The sequence below is a fragment of the Pristiophorus japonicus genome, chromosome 6, assembly GCF_044704955.1.
Source record: "Pristiophorus japonicus isolate sPriJap1 chromosome 6, sPriJap1.hap1, whole genome shotgun sequence".
In the NCBI taxonomy this organism is placed as follows: Eukaryota; Metazoa; Chordata; class Chondrichthyes; family Pristiophoridae; genus Pristiophorus; species Pristiophorus japonicus.
This window is the reverse complement of record NC_091982.1, coordinates 25,690,064-25,710,406: the sequence shown is the minus strand read 5'-3', so window position 1 is coordinate 25,710,406 and position 20,343 is coordinate 25,690,064. Positions and strand designations below refer to the sequence as shown.

The 20,343-nt window shown below is 43.2% G+C and overlaps 1 protein-coding gene across 3 annotated transcripts in view; it reads right to left on the bottom strand.

Annotated features, from left to right (window-relative positions):
• Window positions 1-20,343, bottom strand: part of tenm1 (teneurin transmembrane protein 1) — a 1,011,052-nt gene that overhangs the window by 615,852 nt on the left and 374,857 nt on the right. Inside the window, exon 4 of one of the 3 annotated variants that reach the window (XM_070882702.1) lies at window positions 19,025-19,040. The exons of the other annotated variants lie outside the window; for them this stretch is intronic. Coding sequence (XP_070738803.1) covers window positions 19,025-19,040 — 16 coding nt within the window. The remainder of the gene's footprint in view (window positions 1-19,024; window positions 19,041-20,343) is intronic. 3 annotated transcript variants of the gene reach the window in all.

The following is a 20,343-nucleotide window of genomic DNA, read 5'->3' as shown; positions in this document are numbered from 1 at the left end:
CTCTTTGCACCTCCCCTTTTCCTAATCTGTCACCATTCAGATAATAGTCTGTCTCTCTGTTTTTATCGTATGCCTTTTGAAAATCTAAATACACCACATCCATTGGTACACCTCTATCCACCATGCGCGTTATATCCTCAAAGAATTCCAGTAAATTAGTTAAACATGATTTCCCCTTCATGAATCCATGCTGCGTCTGCTTGATTGCACTATTCCTATCTAGATGTCCCGCTATTTCTTTAATGATAGTTTCAAGCATTTTCCCCACTACAGATATTAAACTAACCGGCCTATAGTTACCTGCCTTTTGTCTGCCCCCTTTTTTAAACAGAGGCGTTACATTAGCTGCTTTCCAATCTGCTGGTACCTCCCCACAGTCCAGAGAATTTTGGTAGATTATAACGAATGCATCTGCTATAACTTCCGCCATCTCTTTTAATACCCTGGGATGCATTTCATCAGGACCAGGGGACTTGTCTACCTTGAGTCCCATTAGCCTGTCCAGCACTACCCCCCTAGTGATAGTGATTGTCTCAAGGTCCTCCCTTCCCCCATTCCTGTGACCAGCAATTTCTGGCATGGTTTCTGTGTCTTCCACTGTGAAGACAGAAGCAAAATAATTGTTTAAGGTCTCAGCCATTTCCACATTTCCCATTTTTAAATCCCCCTTCTCATCTTCTAAGGGACCAACATTTACTTTAGTCACTGTTTTCCGTTTTATATATCTGTAAAAGATTTTACTATCCGTTTTTATGTTTTGCGCAAGTTTACCTTCATAATCTATCTTTCCTTTCTTTATTGCTTTCTTAGTCATTCTTTGCTGTCGTTTAAAATTTTCCCAATCTTCTATTTTCCCACTAACCTTGGCCACCTTATACGCATTGGTTTTTAATTTGATACTCTCCTTTATTTCCTTCGTTATCCACGGCTGGTTATCCCTTCTCTTACCGCCCTTCTTTTTCACTGGAATATATTTTTGTTGAGCACTATGAAAGAGCTCCTTAAAAGTCCTCCACTGTTCCTCAATTGTGCCACCATTTAGTCTGTGTTTCCAGTCTACTTTAGCCAATTCTGCCCTCATCCCACTGTAGTCCCCTTTGTTTAAGCATAGTACGCTCGTTTCAGACACGACTTCCTCACCCTCAATCTGTATTACAAATTCAACCATACTGTGATCACTCATTCTGAGAGGATCTTTTACTTGGAGATCGTTTATTATTCCTGTCTCATTACACAGGACCAGATCTAAGATAGCTTGCTCCCTTGTCGGTTCTGTAACATACTGTTCTGAGAAACAATCCCGTATGCATTCTATGAATTCCTCCTCCAGGCTACCCTGTGCGATTTGATTTGACCAATCGATATGTAGGTTAAAATCCCCCATGATTACTGCCGTTCCTTTTTCACATGCCTCCATTATTCCCTTGATTATTGCCCGCCCCACCATGAAGTTATTATTTTGGGGCCTATAAACTATGCTCACCAGTGACTTTTTCCCCTTACTATCTCTAATCTCCACCCACAATGATTCAACATTTTGTTCATCAGAGGCAATGTCGTCTCTCACAACTGCCCTGATATCATCCTTGATTAACAGAGCTACCCCACCTCCTTTCCCTTCTTGTCTGTCTTTCCGAATCGTCAAATACCACTGTATGTTTAATTCCCAGTCTAGGCCACCCTGCAACCACGTTTCTGTAATGGCCACCAAATCATACCCATTTCTAATGATTTGTGCCGTCAACTCGTTTACTTTATTTCAAATGCTGCGTGCGTTAAGGTAGAGTGTTTTAATACTAGTTATTAAAACATGATTTTTAGTTTTGACCTCTCCTGCAGCCCCTTTACATTCAGTGGCCCTTTTTGTTTTTTGCTTTGGGTTTCTCTGCCCTCCACTTTTACTCATCTCCTTTCTGTCTTTTGCTTTTGTCTCCTTTTTGTTTCCCTCTGTCTCCCTGCATTGGTTCCCATCCCCCTGCCATATTAGTTTAACTCCTCCCCAACAGCACTAGCAAACACTCCCCCAAGGACATTGGTTCCGGTCCTGCCCAGGTGCAGACCGTCCGGTTTGTACTGGTCCCACCTCCCCCAGAACCGGTTCCAATGCCCCAGGAATTTGAATTCCTCCCTGCTGCACCACTGCTCAAGCCACGTATTCATCTGAGCTATCTTGCGATTCCTATTCTGACTAGCATGTGGCACTGGTAGCAATCTTGCTACTTTTGAGGCCCTACTTTTTAATTTAGCTCCTAGCTCCTTAAATTCGTCTCATAGAACCTCATCCCTTTTTTTACCGATATTGTTGATACCAATGTGCACCACGACAACTGGCTGTTTACCCTCCCTTTTTGGAATGTCCTGCACCCGCTCCGAGACATCCTTGACCCTTGCACCAGGGAGGCAACATACCATCCTGGAGTCTCGGTTGCGGCCGCAGAAACGCCTATCTATTCCCCTTACAATCGAATCCCCAATCACTATCGCTCTCCCACTCTTTTCCTGCCCTCCTGTGCAGCAGAGCCAGCCATGGTACCATGAACCTGGCTGCTGCTGCCCTCCCCTGATGAGTCATCCCCCTCAACAGTACTCAAAACGGTGTATCTGTTTTGCAGGGGGATGACCGCAGGGGACCCCTGCACTACCTTCCTTGCACTGCTCTTCCTGCTGGTCTTCCATTCCCTAGCTGGCTGTGGACCCTTCACCTGCGGTAAGACCAACTCACTAAACGTGCTACTCACGTCATTCTCAGCATCGTGGATGCTCCAGAGTGAATCCACCCTCAGCTCCAATTCCGCAACGCGGTCTGTCAGGAGCTGGAGGCGGATACACTTCCCGCACACGTAGTCGTCAGGGACACCGGAAGTGTCCATGAGTTCCCACATGGTACAGGAGGAGCATAACACGTGATCGAGCTCTCCTGACATGACTTAACCCTTAGATACACTTAAATTGGCAACAACAATGCTAAAGTTTACTCACTGTTATAGAAGAGAAAAAAGACAAAAAAAACCTGTGACCTTGACCTCAACCGACACTGATGTCCTGGGGCAGGCTGCATATCTGGCCTGATAAGCTCGCATATTTCATTGAATTAGAATTCAGCCAAAAAGGACCAAGAGATTGATTAAGAGGTTATCTCTTATGCGGTGATATTCCAGAGAAACATGGAAAGTTTACTGAAGTCGGACCCGCACACCGTGGTCTTCCAGGACAACATCTTGGTCACAGGTCGGAACACAGTCGAGCACCTGCAGAACTTGGAGGAGGTTCTTAGTCGATTCAATCGTGTGGGGCTCAGGTTAAAATGCTCAAAGTGTGTTTTCCTGGCGCCCGAAGTGGAATTCTTGGGAAGGAGAATTGCGGCGGACGGCATCAGGCCCACCAATGCGAAGACAGAGGCAATCGAGAACGCACCGAGGCCACAGAGCATGACGGAGCTGCGGTCGTTTCTGGGACTCTTGAACTACTTCGGTAACTTCTTACCGGGTCTCAGCACACTGCTAGAACCATTACATGTCTTACTACGAAAAGGGGGCGAATGGGTTTGGGGCAAAAGCCAAGAAAATGCCTTTGTAAAAGCGAGAAAATTGTTATGCTCAAACAAATTGCTTGTGTTGTATGTAAGCGTTTGGTACTAACATGTGATGCATCGTCACATGGCATCGGGTGTGTATTGCAACAAGCTAATGATTTCGGGAAACTGCAACCGGTTGTTTATGCATCCAGGAATCTGTCTAAGGCTGAGAGAGCCTGCAGCATGATTGAAAAAGAAGCGTTAGCGTGTGTCTATGCGGTAAAGAAAATGCATCAATACCTGTTTGGGCTAAAATTCGAATTGGAAACTGACCATAAGCCACTTATATCCCTGTTTTCCAAAAGTAAAGGGATAAATACCAACACCATCGGCCTGCATCCAGAGATGGGTGCTCACGTTGTCCTCATACAACTATGCCATCCGCCACAGGCCAGGCACAGAAAATTGCGCCGATGTTCTCAGTCGGCTGCCATTGCACACCACGGGGTGGAAATGGCGCAGCCCGCAGATCTAGCCATGGTTATGGAAGCATTTGAGAGTGAGCAATCACCCGTCACTGCCTGGCAGATCAAAACCTGGACAAGCCACGACCCCTTATTATCTCAAGTCAAAAGCTGTGTGCTTCACGGGAGCTGTTCCAGTGTCTCAGTGGAAATGCTGGAAGTGATAAAGCCATTCCAGCGGCGCAAAGATGAAATGTCTATACAGGCAGACTGCCTTCTGTAGGGCAATCGAGTAGTGGTCCCCAAGAAGGGCAGAGACACCTTTATCAGTGACCTCCACAGTACCCACCCAGGCATCGTAATGATGAAAGCAATAGCCAGATCCCACGTATGGTGGCCCGGTATTGATGCAGACTTAGAGTCCTGCAACAGATGTAATACATGCTCGCAATTAAGCAATGTACCCAGGGAAGCGCCGCTAAGTTTATGGTTTTGGCCCTCCAAACCGTGGTCTAGGGTACACGTCGACTATGCAGGCCCGTTCTTGGGTAAAATGTTCCTTGTGATTGTAAACGCGTACTCTGTGATATATTCACAGAACACAGCACACACAGCTTCCTAACATGGCAGGCAGCTCTCTCGGAAGTCTCCGGAAAGGTGCCGAATTCTGTTTATTATTAACCCTGCACTTGCAGTACACAATACGTCCACATCCACAGTGTGGAGCTACAAACATTACAAGCTTACAGACATTACACTTCTCCCTCCTTAATGAAGAAGCCATCATAACAAACATCATACATTACTTTCATGTTTATACATAACACAGAATATAAACATTTTTTTTCCATATTTACAAATTTAACTTTACCACGTTTTCTGTTTTGAAGAGGATACCTTTGCTCTCAAACAGAACCTTCCAAACATGGTGTCAATTTCACACTCATTCGAGGCTCATCCTGAGGAACGTTTTCCTCCACAGAATTTCCTTAATTTTCATTTGAACCCACTCTAACTTTAGGCTCTTTGTTTTCCTGACTCGGACTCAGACTTTCATTCTGATTTTCTTCTGGATTTGTTTCCAGTACATTGGATTTAGGATTTGCTACTGGTGTATCAAAACTATCTAATGAGTCAGAAATAATTGAATCATTCCCACCTTCAACTCCTTCCATGTCTGTAGGTAAAATATGATCAATATGAACAAACCTAACCTGTCCATTATCAAACATCTTTACCAAATATGTGAAAGGACCACATATCTTCACCATTCTTCCTGATAACCACTTTACCCATTTATGGTGATGGTTCTTCACTCTCACCTTCTCGTTTAATTTCACACTTCTCTCTTTTACTCTACCTTTATCATGATTCTCTTTCTGTCTTAATTGTGTCTCTTCTACGGACTGTGCCAAAGTTAGCTTTAACAAGGAGAATCTGGTTCGTGGCTGTCGTTTGAGAAACAACTCTGTTGGTGTTCTCCCAGTAGTTGTATGAGGAGTATTTTGATATGTAATCAAAAAAATTAGCCAATTTGTGATCCAATGACAATTGTCATTTCCTTGGATTTGGATCTAACATTTTTTTTATGAGGGCACATTTTACAATTTGTATAGTGCGCTCTGCTGCACCATCTGAAGCAGGATGCTATGGTGGAACCTTGGTATGTTCCACACCATTTTTGCTTGTGAATTATGCAACTTCTTCTGAACGAAATTGTGGTCCATTATCCGAAATAATTTCTTCAGGGAGGTCAAATGAAGAAAATAATTTTCGTAAAATGTCCAATGTTATACTTGTTGTTATTTTCTGCATTGGAAATACCTCAACCCACTTCGAATGGCTATCAATCACAATGAACAATTGTTGTCCTTCTAATTCAGCAAAATCAATATGTAGCCTTTGCCACACCCTGGGAGGCCATTTCCATGGCTGCAATGGTACTGGTAGTGGTTGCTTGCTTACCGATTAACATGTCGTACACTGACTCACGATGTACTCTATATCTTTATCAAGACCTGGCCACTGTAAATAACTGCATGCAAAACTCTTGGTCAAGCACATTCTCAGGTGCTGGTCATGGAGGTCTCCAAATAATTTGCACCTGAATTTATTTGGTATAACCACTCTTGCACCCCACATGATACAATCTTTATCGACTGATAATTCATTTCTATGAATGAAGAATGGATGTGTATCTTTGTCTGTTACCTGGTTTGGCCATCCATTTGCAATATACTCATACACCTTTAACATCACTGGGTCACATTTGGTTGCTCTACCAATCTCTTCAGCTGTGACTGGCAGTTCATCAATGTATGAAAAATAAAACACTTCTTCCCTATGAGGTGTAACTTGTGATGGGGAAGGCAATCTAGACATTGCATCAGCATTACTGTGATCAGCTGATCGTCTGTATTCAATATCATATGTATATGCTGACAAAATCAAAGCCCATCTCTGCATTCGGGCTGCAGCTAATGTTGGAACTGGGGACTTTGGATGGAGGATTGCTGTTAGGGGGCTTATGGTCCGTAACGATGGTAAACTTACGACCATACAAGTATTTGTGAAACTTCTTGACCCCAAAAATTAATGCCAAAGCTTCCCTTTCAATTTGCGCATAATTACTGAGAGTGCATAAAGCAAAAGCAATTGGTCTCTCCTCCCCACTACTTACTACATGAGAGATTACTGCCCCAACTCCATACGGAGAGGCACCACATGCTGGCTTAATCTCCTTAGATATGTCATAATGAACTAACATGGTGCTCTCTACCAATTTGATTTTACACTCCTTGAATGCTGTATCGCATTCTTTTGACCACTTCCAATGGACCTGTTTTTTGAAAAGTTCATTCAGTGGATGTAATACCGTAGCCAAATTTGGTTGGAACTTCCAATAATAGTTCAAAAGACCCAAGAATGAACGAAGTTCAGTGACATTCCTGGGAGTGGGTGCATTTCTAATTGCATCCAATTTTTCCATGGTTGGATGTAAACCATCTTTGTCTACTCTGTACCCTAAATACTCCACTGAGTTTTTAAATAACTCACACTTACGAGCAGACACTCGTACTCTGTGCTTCTCTAGCTGTTTGAGGACTTCATTCAGTATGTTATTATGAGTTTGCCTATTTGGTGTTGAAATTAGTGTCTCATCCAAATAACATACTACCCCTTCAATATCTTGCAAAATCTGGTTCATCATCCCTTGGAATATGGCAGGGGCGGAAGACACTCCAAACGGTAGCCTATTAAATTGATCTGGCCTAGATGAGTATTTATAGTCAAACATGACTTGGACTCCTCATCTAGTTCAAGCTGTAAGTAGGCATTCGTAAGATCCAGTTTTGAGAAGATCTGACCACCTGTCAGTGTTGTGAGCAAATCTTCTACATTCGGCAATGTATTGGGGATACTACCCTGGTTTATGGTTACCTTATAATCACCACACAATCTTACCTTACCATCGGACTTAGGTACAACAACAATGGGTGTAGCCCAATTACATCGATCGATCTTATAATGTTCTCAGTCTCTAGTCTTTTGAGTTCTTGCTCAACTTTCTCCTTGAGTGCATATGGTACAGAACGTGGCTTGTAGCAAACCGATCTAGTGTCCTTCTGTACCCTGACACTCACCTTGAAGCCTTGGATCGCACTGCCTGTTTCACAGAACACCTTCGGATACTGCTTGATAACCTCATCTGTTGATGAAAATCTCGCTTCCACACAGAAATTCTTACTCCAATCCAGCTTCAGTGAGCTCAACGAATTTCTTCCTAGTAAGGCAGACTTGTCTTCTTTCACTACTATTAGAGGCAAGTTCTGAAATTGATCTTTATATTTCACCGGTACGGTGATATGACCTACCACAGGAATTTTCTCTCCCGAGTAGCCTCGCAGCTCTATCTTGGCTTTCTCCAGTTGGAAATCATGCAATTTGTCGCAGTATAGTGACTCCGGTACTGCACTCACGGATGCACCCGTGTCAATTTCCGTTGGTATCTTGAATCCCACAACATCTATGTGGATTTTGATGCTTTCCGAATCGCTGTCCATTAACCTCGTGCTCCTGATGACATGTAACTCTAACATCTCCTCGTCCTGTTGTTGTTCTTCCATGCTATGTAGTCTCTTGGGATTTCTACTCATAGCTTTGAATGCTGGACTCATAGCTTTAAAAGCTGGTTTACCCTTCAGTTGGCATGCCTTCGCAAGATGCCCAGTCTTCCTGCAGAAGAAACACTCTGCCTTCACGTATGGACAACTTTGAGCAATGTGTTGTCCCAGGCACCTATAGCACGACTTCGACGCTATGTTAGAATTTCCAGTTTCTGAGACTTTTGGCCCCCAACGTCTTTTACTTTGAACCTGATTTACCTCGGTTGACTGACGACCGTAATTATTATTTAATTCTCAGGAATATTGTTCGGCCACGCCCATCGACCTCGCTATCTGACAAGCAATCTCAAAAGTCAAGTCATCCGTCGTCAATAACTTCCTTCTGATTGCATCATTTTTCATCCCACAAACAAAACAATCCCATAATGCGCGGTTTTGAAAGTTTCCAAAATTACAGTGCATCGTAGCTTTTTTAATGCTACGATGTAATCACTGATACCTTAATCAGACTTTTGATTCCGAATCCCGAAACGATAGCTTTCAGCAATTTCTAACGGTTTGGGGTTATAGTGTTGCTCCAGCTTCGTTAAAATCTCTTTGAGCATTGTGTCCTTTGGCTCGTCATGCAAAAGCAGATTTACAAGGGTTTCGTATAATGCTGGACCTGCCTCCGATAAGAAGATCGCTTTCTTACGTTTCAACACAGTCCGGTTCTGAACTGCATTGTCTGGAACTTCGATTATGTTATTTGCAGTGAAATACATTTCTAGCCGATTCACATACGCTTTAAAACGTTCCCGGTCGTGTCAATATTCTCCCAAATATCCCAATACACCTCCCATTTGAATCTCTAGCTGTTCACACCGTGTGCTGTATTTTACCTCGGATTTTGTAGCTTTTTTCCAAAGACAGAAACTTCCAAAGTCTCTCTGTCGGCTGGCTGAATCCTTCACCAACAAAAATTAAGCATTAAATCATACGAAAAATCCCATCTCAATCGCCAAACGTGATACATTCACAGAGCACAGAACACACAACTTCCTAACATGGCAGGCAGCTCTCTCGGAAGTCTCCGGACAGGTGCCTAGTTCTGTTTATTATTAACCCTGCACTTGCAGTACACAATACATCAACATCCACAGTGTGGAGCTACAAACATTACAAGCTTACAGACATTACATACTCCAAGTGGATTGAATGTGAGATAATGTCGGCTAGCACATCCGCTGCCATTACTGAAAGCCTGCGGGCCATGTTTGACACTCACGGCTTACCCGATGTCCTGGTCAGTGACAACGGGCCATGTTTTACCAGTGCTGAGTTCAAAGAATTCATGATCCGTAACGGGATCAAACATGTCACATCTGCCCCGTTTAACCCGGTGTCCAATGGTCAGGCAGAGAGAGCAGTGCAAACCATCAAGCAAGGCTTGAAGAGGGTAACTGAAGGCTCACTGCAGACTCACCTATCCCGAGTCCTGCTTAGCTACCTCACAAGACCCCACTCACTCACTGGGATCCTAGCTGCTGAACTGCTCATGAAAAGAGCACTTAAGACAAGGCTCTCGTTAGTTCACCCTGATCAACAAGAACAGGTAGAGAGTAGCTTCAACAAAGTGTATACCATGATAGCGCAAATGTGTCATGCGAGATTGAAATCAATGATCCTGTATTTGTATTAAATTATGGACAAGGTCCCAAGTGGCTTCCCGGCACCATCGTGGCCAAAGAGGGGAGCAGGGTGTTTCGGGTCAAACTTTCAAATGGACCCATTCACCGGAAACACTTGGACCAAATCAAATTCAGATTCACGGACTATCCTGAACAACCCATCTTGGACCCTACCTTTTTTGATCCCCCAACAGACAAATCAGTGGCAACCGGCACCATGGTTGACCACGAAGCAGAACCCATCATCGCCAGCAGCCCTGCAGGGCCCAACACACCAGCCGGCCCAACACACCAGCCAGCCCAGTTGCACAGCAGCCCAGCGAGGGCCCAACAAATGATTCAACAACACTAGCTTTCACACCGAGATGATCAACCAGAGCAAGAAGGGCCCTAGATCGACTCACATTGTAAATAGTTATACTATTGACTTTGGTGGGGGAGGGTGCGGAGGGGTGGTGGAGTGTTGTTATATATGTGAACTTGTATTTACTCTGTAGAGCCACCAGAGGGCTCATCCCCTGGAGTCCCAAGGGATCCCATAATCCCTTGAGAGCACAGGTATTTAAGGAGGCTTTACAGGTTGAAAAGGCACTCTGGAGACCTGCAATAAAAGACTAAGGTCACACTTTGAGCTCACAGTGTTCAGTCTGACTCTTTCACCATACATAACAGAAGGTAGGAGACAAGAGGACTGTTTATTGGACAACAAGCTCTGTAGAAACAAAGGATGAAAAGACAGGTGAGTTCAACTCACCACTGTGCCTGCCATTCCTGCTGACTCAAAAAGACAGGCTAAAGGGAGGTGGGACTGGCTGAACTGGAGGATTGACTGTCGAATTGTTCTTAAAAAATTTCATTTATTTAAAGAAATAACAACGTACTTCAGAAGATTTATTTAAAAATAAATGGTTAATTTGTCCACCTGGTTTACATTGTAATCCAAGGAAATAAAATAGATGTATACTACACTCTTGTTTTTCATTTTTTAATTTTCTAATATTTTGTTGCCACTTGCTGCCCTCCTGCAAGCACGTTGCCCACCTTAGGTCAGGAATATGGAACAGTGTGGTCCATAGACTTGTGTACACCTGCCATCGCTGACACGTCACATCAACTACCACAGGTGTGTTTTGTCGAACAAGACCCAACTCCCCCCACCCCCCCCCCCCCCCCCCCGCCCCCGCACACACACACACACACAGAACAAGACAATTGCTGCTGTCAGAACTCCTACTCTGAGGCTCAGCCAAGGAGCAGTGAAGCACTTCATGAGCAGGTAGCTACGTTTAAATGCCAGCTGGGTGTTGTGAGTGGAAATCCAATGCCCTCGCACCAAGTAAACAGCCTGTCTATCCTTTCACCTCTATTTAAAATGTAAACACATACAGGAGTCGCTAATTCTTGAGTGTTTATAATTATACTTACTTTCTAGAACTGTAAATTGTGACATTTACATTGTTAAAATCTGCAGTTGGAAGTTAGAGGTTTACAATTACAGTAGATATTCATTTTATTGTACACTTGAGCAAAATGGTCTCAGTTGACTGGGAAATATCATCATCTGTTTTAGTGGGCACGCAATCTTGTGGCTCACTATGCCAACAGGGAATATCTCTCTTCTGTTTCCCATTAACATCATTCACTGGAGACTGTTGCTTGCTGAGGTCAATTCATGGACCATTGGGATTTTTCCAATATGTGATGGCTTGCCAGTTAATCAAAAGTACTGCTTTGGTCCCAAGACATAAACTAGCACCAAGCAAAGGTGTAAATGCGTTCTATTTTCACCTTTGATTTCAGCACTTGTTTCAATTTCCGCTCAAAATCATTTTGGTTCAAGTAACCTGCTCGATGAAAGTTAAAGTGTTATGAAGCAGAGTATTAGGAATAAGTGAAGGTCTAGGGACAAATTGTACTTTGAGGATGGAAAGTGAAAACTTGATTTAGCTAACAATTGATTTTATACTTTTGTTTTAATGCATGTAATTCAGGGGATAGAAGGGAGAAAGTATTGAAACAATAGTGCAAAATCTATAAATTGTTAATGAACCTGTGAGTATTGGTAATTCTGCCAATAGGTTTAATTTTAGGTTTCAAATCAAGATGAGAATTTTGCAGTTTTTTTCTTTGGTGATTTTTTAAAACTTTATGATTATCTCAGGATATAATAATGCATATAATATAATCGAAGAATGCTGCAGGGAATGCAATGGAAATTGTACACCGTGTAAACGTTATGCATCGGATCAAAATTTACTAGTTAACTTGGTTAATATCAATAACAACTATTCAAGATGTTCAAATGTTAGTGATGCCACATGAGCCTAATCTCTGAACAGTCAGCTCCAAACATTTTAATATCGCATCTTAATTTTGTTCAAAGTTTTAACCTTTTAGAAGATGAAAGAAGGATTCTTCTAGTAGGCATAAATGGACATTGTAGCCTCATTATAAATACTCTTTTATATGCTACTTATGACTCAGTTCTCATGTAGGAATGCCTCACGTTTCAATCCATTTCTCTACTTGCACTTGATAGCATTTATAACATAAAACAGGTAAAAGACAAGAAGAATCCATTTAGCTCATCGAATTCAATGCTGTTATTCATGGACACACAACAAAGGCCTTGAATTTTGTGCTCACCAAAATGACGGGATATGCTAGTGCTGGGAAATGGAACACTTGTCCATTTCAAGCACTCGGGGTAAACTTCAATGGTGATTTTCCAGTTTGTTCACTGTAACTTTTGTGGAAAAAGAATGGAAACTCCGATAAAATGGAGTGAACATTTTTTGTCTCCAGGGTTTCTGCAGTTCTTCCAACGAGGTTACGGTGACGAGCAGAGCCGCCAACCTTCCCCCCAAACCCACCCCAGATTGTCTGCATTAACCAAGCCAAGTCATGTATAATGCAGTTAGTTGCAGAGGTTTGATTTTCATGCTGAAATAGTGTTCTAGGGCCCAAGTTTGCCCCTCCGGTTAAAATGACGCATCTACCTGAGGTGTGCCGACTTTGTACAAGAAAAACAGCGCTGAAAGTTTACCTTGGTATTCTCCCCGCTCCTTGGAACATCATAGGCCTTGGCGTGGCACAGCAGTGCCGGGACCTCTGCATATGCACACTAGAGTGTGCGCTTATGTGCAGTAGCTCCTCGCCCCCAGAATCTCTGTGTGTGCTCTGCAGGCTTGTGTGGGAGGGGCCCGAAGCACGCCACCCATCGCCCTGGCCAAATGGGCTCCCTCATCGGTGGCCAGAGTGTGCAGAGCTTGCTATAGACTCTGTAACAGTACCCAGCTGCTAGTGTTTTTCTGCAGTAAAGCTCTGCTGAAGGTCGGACTTCTATTTTTTATTTGCTTGTTTATTTATTGATTATGTGGTCCTTAATTCTTGTTGGATTTACATTCAAGTTTACTCTTCATCTGCTTTCAAAAGGAATTCAGTAAAATAGTTTGGCTGAAACTCTTATTTACAGGACTTGCTATAATGTATTTGCTAGTTTACCAATCCATTTTTAATCAAGTTGTTTAGTGCTTTGTAAGTCTTGGTGCTAGGTGCAGGTCCTTTCAGCTTCCTTGTAATTTTTATTTGTTATTGAATGCTTATTTTTGTGCTTTGTTTAGTGCTTGGTGCTTTAAATATACTTATGCTTCTTTAATGTTGTTGTGAAGGTGTTTATTGCTTTGCAAGGTCCGTTCACTTCCCTTCCACCACCTCCCCACCCCCCCCCCCCCCGCCCCCCCCCATCTCTGGCTACCTGCGCTGATTTCTTAACTCAGCACAAGATTTTTCTGTGCGGCCACAAGTGGCCACATACGCTGGCCTAAGTTAGTTTGGAGTAACTTTTAGCTGTCTAAATTTGCTTAAATGGCCAAAACAGGTGTAAGTGACTGGTAACGCTCCCTTTTGAAAAAAAAACGAAACTTAAAAAAAAGCCTAACTAACTCACTTGCATTGGAGCAAATTAAATGGGTAGAATTGCAATTTTTAAGTTACTCCAAAAAAAAATCTAGTTGCTCCAAAAAAAACAGAGCAACTCCTGGGCAAACATGGGCCCCTAGTCTTTAAGGGGTAAGTTAAGAAGAAAGTTGATTGTTCAATCTTTTCTCTTTCGGCTTTCTAACACATGAATTTTAGTTTTAGTCTTGTCTCCTGACCTTTGACTATTAGTTTTATTTAATTTAATTTATAGTCGTTGGGAGGAATTTAGTTCTAATTCTTCTAGTCTTTTGTTTTTAATTTTTTTAACCATATTTTAGTTTTAGTTTTTGGAAATTTCAGTTGAAGTTTTACCTTTATCTCAGATTTTAGGTCACAACTTGAATTTTTACATTGCTTTTAACATAAAATCGGCTAAGGTGCTTCATTGATGCATAATAATACAAAATGAACCCTGATTGAAAGATGGAGGCTTTAGTAGAGGCTTGGTCAAAGAGATAGATTTAAATGTAGATTTTAATGTAGGAGAGAGAGGTGGTGAAGCAGAGGATTTTCAGGCCATAAGAAATTTAGCTTTATTTTAGTTGAAATAAATACAATAATTTTAGTCAAGACTCACCTCCATATTTTAATCAATGAAAACAATACTCATCTACGAGAAAGAAAAATGGTTCCATTTATATGGCACCTTATTATGTAATTTACAATATCTCAAAGCACTTCAATTAATTACTTTATACACAAACAAAGCAGCAATTGGACACACAAAAATATTATACCATCACCAATTATATGAATGATCAGGGTTAAATATTGCCCAGAATTCCAGAGGAACTCTTTACACTTTACATTGGATACAGCAAAGCCCCTGACAACATTCCGGCTGTCGTGCTGAAGACTTGTGCTCCAGAACTAGCCATGCCTCTACCCAAACTTCCTGCCAAATTGGCTACATGCAGCTTCCCGCCAAATTGGAAAATTGCCCAGTTATGTCCTGTCCACAAAATATAGGACAAATCTAATCTGGCCAATTACCGCCTGATCAGTCTACTCTCAATCATCAGCAAAGTGATGGAAGATGTCATCAACAGTGCAATTGCGAGACACTTACTCGAGGCGAGGGCCCAGGGGCAGCACGGGCAATTGTGTACGCACTGGGTCCATGCAGCAGAGCACGTCTCCAGTCGTCCTGGTTAATCCTTGCCACTGGACCAAGACTTAGCTCTGTCAAGCCCGTGTGGTGGCTGGTGTGCAACGGCCACCACAAGTTAAAAAAATCCACGAACAGGCATCTTCCACCCCCTCAATTGGAGTTCAGGACTGGAACATCAGGCCCTTCATCGAAACACCTGTGAACTCATGGAAGCATGTCATCCTCGTTCGAGGGACCGCCTATGATGTTGACTCACCAATAACCTGCTCACCGATGCTCAATTTGGGTTCTGCCAGGACCATTCGGTTTCAGACCTCAGTACAGCCTTGGTCCATACATGGAGAAAGGAGCTGAATTCCAGAGGTGAGGTGAGAGTGACATCAAGGCAGCTTTTGACCGAGTGTGGCTCCAAGGAGCCCAAGTAAAACTGAAATCAATGGGGATCAGATGGAAAAATCTCCACTGACTGGAGTCATACCTAGCACAAAGGAAGATGGTTGTGGTTGTTAAAGGCTATTCATCTCAGCCCCAGGACATTGCTACAGGAGTTCCTCAGGACAGTGTCCAAGGCCCAACCATCTTCAACTGCTTCATCAATGACCTTCTCTCCATCATAAGGTCAGAAGTGGAAATGATTATATAGTATTCAGTTCCATTCGCAATTCCTCATTCCTTCTGCATGCAGCAAGACCTGGACAACATCCAGGCTTGGGTTGATAAGCGGCAAGTAACATTCACGCCATAAAAGTGCCAGGCAATGACTATCTCCAATGAGAGAGAATCTAACCACCTCCCCTTGACCTTTAATGGCATTAGCATCATTAAATCCCCATCATTAACATCCTGAGGGTCACCATTCACCAGAAACTTAACTAGACCAGCCACATAAATACTGTGGCTACAAGAGGTCAGAAGCTGGGTATTTTGTTAGGATTTCCTTTCTGGGATCCAATATTGCACAATAATTTAGATCAGAAAAACATCTTTGAGTGGACAACAAATGCAGGGCAGTGACAGATAAAGGGTTAAAAATTCCGTAGCACCCCAGTTGGGGAGTTAACTTTTGAAAAGTAGAAAAAGTAGCACCAGGCACTAATGATTCACTCCTGCTGGGAAATTCAGTTTTAGGTCTCCAAGAGGGAAGTGAAGTGCTAAATTAAGCGCTAACCACTTCTCTTAGGGTGCTAAAATCTGAGAGCGGGGCAATAGCGGCAGAGCGCTGAACAATTTGGCTCGCGTTGCTGACGGCATCAGAGACTGCTTCCCTCACTTAAAGGGAAGGGCCAATGATGGTGCACAACCTACTTGTCGGCAGTTCTGCATTGTAAGGTGACCTGTGCGACTGCCATTACAGCCCCGGACTTGGACATCTTGTAGCAATGAAACATCAAAAACTTTCAGCAGGCACCAGACTGGTACAAATAATAAAGATTGGCCTCCCTGAAAACCATTCCCTTTAATTAGCGCTCCCCAGACAGCCAGCCGAGTTGACGACACCTCCTCTTCCTGTCGTTGCTCACGCCCAGGATACAGAGGTCATTTCACATCCAGGGCAGTAGTGGGACGCCATGCACTTTATGACGTCACGATCTACGAGGCACTAGAGGCCCAGGCGGTAAGAGTTGCTAAACCGGCACTGATGTTTGTGGGTGTCGCCGCATTTGCCGCACCCGGTCGCTAACCCTTTAGCACTCCATTAGCACGCTCCCCCCCTGCCCCCCCAGGCACTAATGGGAAGCGCTAAGCAGCTGAATTTCTTCCCCAAGGTGTCATGTTCACATCTGTTCTTTGCCCAGGATCAATAGTTAGAATGCAGACAGTTCCTCCTGGGCGTGTATTCAGTACGTTTGCTTCACAAAGAGACTGAAACATAACTCTGACATCTCTTGGAGTCTGACCTGTAGACAACTTGGATCACAGGGACAACTGTTACACAATCAGAGTGTTGCACCCAATCAGTCAGTTTGCTCTGCAAATACGTCAATCCAGGCGCATGAGCCCTGTGCAAAGGATATAACAGTTCAACGTGGCGCAGAATATTTTTTGAATGCCAGTAGATGGCACCCATGTATTGTAAAACCATTAAACTTGGCCACCACCTACTGACATGCATAGTGCTGTGCTGTCCTCTAGGACGGGTGATCTGAAGTGCCAAACAGGACAGTCCTGATTGCACCCACCTCAGGTAGCAGTGCACCCACATAGTCAGCCATCAAACAGGGGCATGTACCACTTTAGCATTTTTTCACAGCTTCCGTGCATGCCTTTACATTCCTTTCACTAACTTGGTACTTTCCCCCCAGCCCAGCTTTAGTAAAGGTAGACAGATATTAAAAATTTCTTATGAAATTTTGGCAAAATCGAAGCCTCCATATATCGACACGTACCTTTAACTGCAAACACCCCTTTAGGTTTGAGTTGCTGGCTGGATTTTGAGATTCTTTATTATGGTGCTATTGGCACAGGGTCAAAGCTATGCCAGAAGCTTAATTCAGATGAACAGGCCACATAATATTGTGTACAGTCACCTCAGTGCACTGTGGGCTAAGTTTTGTCAGCCAGCCAATCAAACAACCACTCTTGGCACACATTTCATTGGTCGTGCTCAATCAAGGCTCTTAACTGAAGAATGCCCCCTCAGACAATGTCACACTTCCTCAGTAGTGCCTAATGTTAGCTTAGATTGGTATATTACTAATTAGCAATTCAAATTGATGAAATTAGGTTATACCTATCAGGAAAGGATGAACATGTTGGGTCTCTTTTTCACTTGAAAGTCGGAGGCTGAGGGGTGACCTAATAGAGGTCTTTGAAATTATGAAAGGTTTTGATAGAGTGCATACAGAGATAGTGTTTCCACTTGGGGAAAGAGCAAATCTAGAGGCCATCAATATAAGGTACTATAGTCACCAAGAAATCTAATAGGGAACTCAGATGAAACTTCTTTATCCAGAGAGTGGTGAGAATGTGGAACCTGCTACCACAGGGAATGGTTGGGGCAAATAGTATAGATGCAGTTAAGGGAAGGTTAGATAAGCATATGAGGGAGAATGGAATAGAGAGTTATGCTGATAGATTTAGATGAGGAAGGATGCTCGAATGGAGCATAAATGCTCAATGGACTGGTGGGACCGAATTGCCTGTTTCTATGCTGTATATTCTATGTAAACCTATGTAAAATTAGGCCTTCATGGACAAGTCATTTATCCCAGATATACATATTTTCCACTAGTTCAGTGCAATCTTTTGTATTGCAAAGATGTCAAAGATGCAGGATAACACTGCTGCTTTCACAGTATTGGGAAGTCTGGCATCAGCTATGGGCAACCGGGGTACATGGCTTTACTGGTGCCACTGCATTTTGGCTCCATCATAACTACAGTAGGTATTTTGAACATAATTTTACATGTTCCAATGGCTAGGTGAGTAAATGCAAAGCTTGGTGTGGAATTGATCCAAGATTGCAGGCTGGTTTGCAACCGTATCATCTTATTTGATCCTGAGCTGTATCACCAAGACTGTTTACTTCCAGCTTTGTAACATCGCCTTCTCCTCTCTTGTCTCAGCCCATCTGCTGCTGAAACCCTCATCCATGCTGTTGTTACCTTCAGACTTGACTATTCCAATGCTCTCCTGGCCGTCCTCCCACCTTTTGTAAACTTGATCTCATCCAAAACCGCGCTGCCTGTGTCCTAACTAGCGGCAAGTCCGGCTCACACATCACAGATTGGTTTCTGATCCTTCTGGCAACACCTCAATTTTAAAATTCTCATCCTTGTGTTCAAAACCCTCCATGGCCTGACCCTTCCCTATCTCTAACCTTTCCAGCCCTACAACTCTCCAATTCTGGCTTTTTGCACACCCCGATTTCCTTTATTCCATCATTGCCTTCAACTGTCTAGGACCCAAGCTTCCTCCCTAAACCTCTCTACCTATCTACTTCTCTCTCCTCCTTTAAGTTGCTCTTTAAAACCTACCTCTTTGACCAAGCTTTTGTTCAGCTGTTCTAATATCTATTTGTGTCTCTGTATCAAACTTTATGTGATAACACGAATGTGAAGTGCCTTGGAGCGTTCTACTATGTTACATATATAAATGCAAGTTGATGTTGTTTATTGCCAGTCTAGAGTCAGCTGGGTGTCTGTAGGGAATGCTACCGTTCCTTATTGCAGCCTTGAGCTTTGCAGGGTGATTTTTCATTAACTAGTTGAGCTCCCATGACATTGTACATGGTAAGTCAGAGAGTATGGCATCTCTTTCATTCACAGAATCATAGAAATTTACAGCATGGAAGGAGACCATTTTGGCCCATTGTGTCCGCGCCGGCTGACAAAGAGCTACCCAGCCTAATCCCACTTTCCAGCTCTTGGTCCGTAGCCCTGTAGGTTATGGCATTTCAAGTGCACATCCAAGTACTTGTTAAATGTGGTGAGGGTTTCTGCCTTTTCAGGCAATGAGTTCCAGACCCCCCCACCTTCTGGGTGAAGAAATTTTCCCTCAAATCCCCTCGAAACCTTCTACCAATTACTTTGAATCAATGCCCCCTGCTTGTTGACCTCTCTGCCAAAGGAAATAGGTTCTTCCTATCCACTCTATCGAGGCTCCTAATAATTATATACACTTCAATGTTCTTCCCTCAGCCTCCTCTGTTCGAAAGAAAACAACCACAGCCTATCCAATCTTTCCTCATAGCTAAAATTCTCCAGTCCAGGCAACATCCTCGTAAATCTCCTCTGTACCCTCTCCAGTGCGATCACAACTTTCCTGTAATGTGGTGACCAGAACGGCACACTAGCTGTGGCCTAACTAGTGTTGTATACAGTTCAAGCATAACCTCCTTGTTCTTGTATTCTATGCCTCGGCTAATAAAGGTAAGTATTCCATATGCCTTCTTAACCATCTTATCAACCTGGCCTGCTACTTTCAGGGATCTGTGGATATGCACTCCAAGGTCCCCATTCTTGTTTGTCTATGTTGCCTTCATGTTGCAGTTTCCTCTTCTGATTCGGTTCCTCCGCTTCCGATTCTGTCTCTCTATCATTTCTCTCTCCATAGCTCTTTTTGTTTCCCTCTTGGTTTTCTTCTGTCTTCTGCTTCTCTCTATATATTTTTCTTTGAGGTGGGAAGAAACACAGAAATATAGAAAATAGGTGCAGGAGCAGACCATTTGGCCCTTCGAGCCTGCACCACCATTCAATATGATCATGGCTGATCATGCAACTTCAGTACCCCACTCCTGCCTTCTCTCCATACCCCCTGATCTCTTTAGCCGTAAGGGCCACATCTAACTCCCTTTTGAATATATCCAAGAATTGGACTCAACAACTTTCTGTGGTAGAGAATTCCATAGATTCACAATTCTCTGGGTGAAAAAGTTTCTCCTCATCTCGGTCCTATATGGCTTATCTCTTATCCTTAGACTGTGACCCCTGGTTCTGGACTTCCCCAACATCGGGAACATTCTTCCTGCATCTAA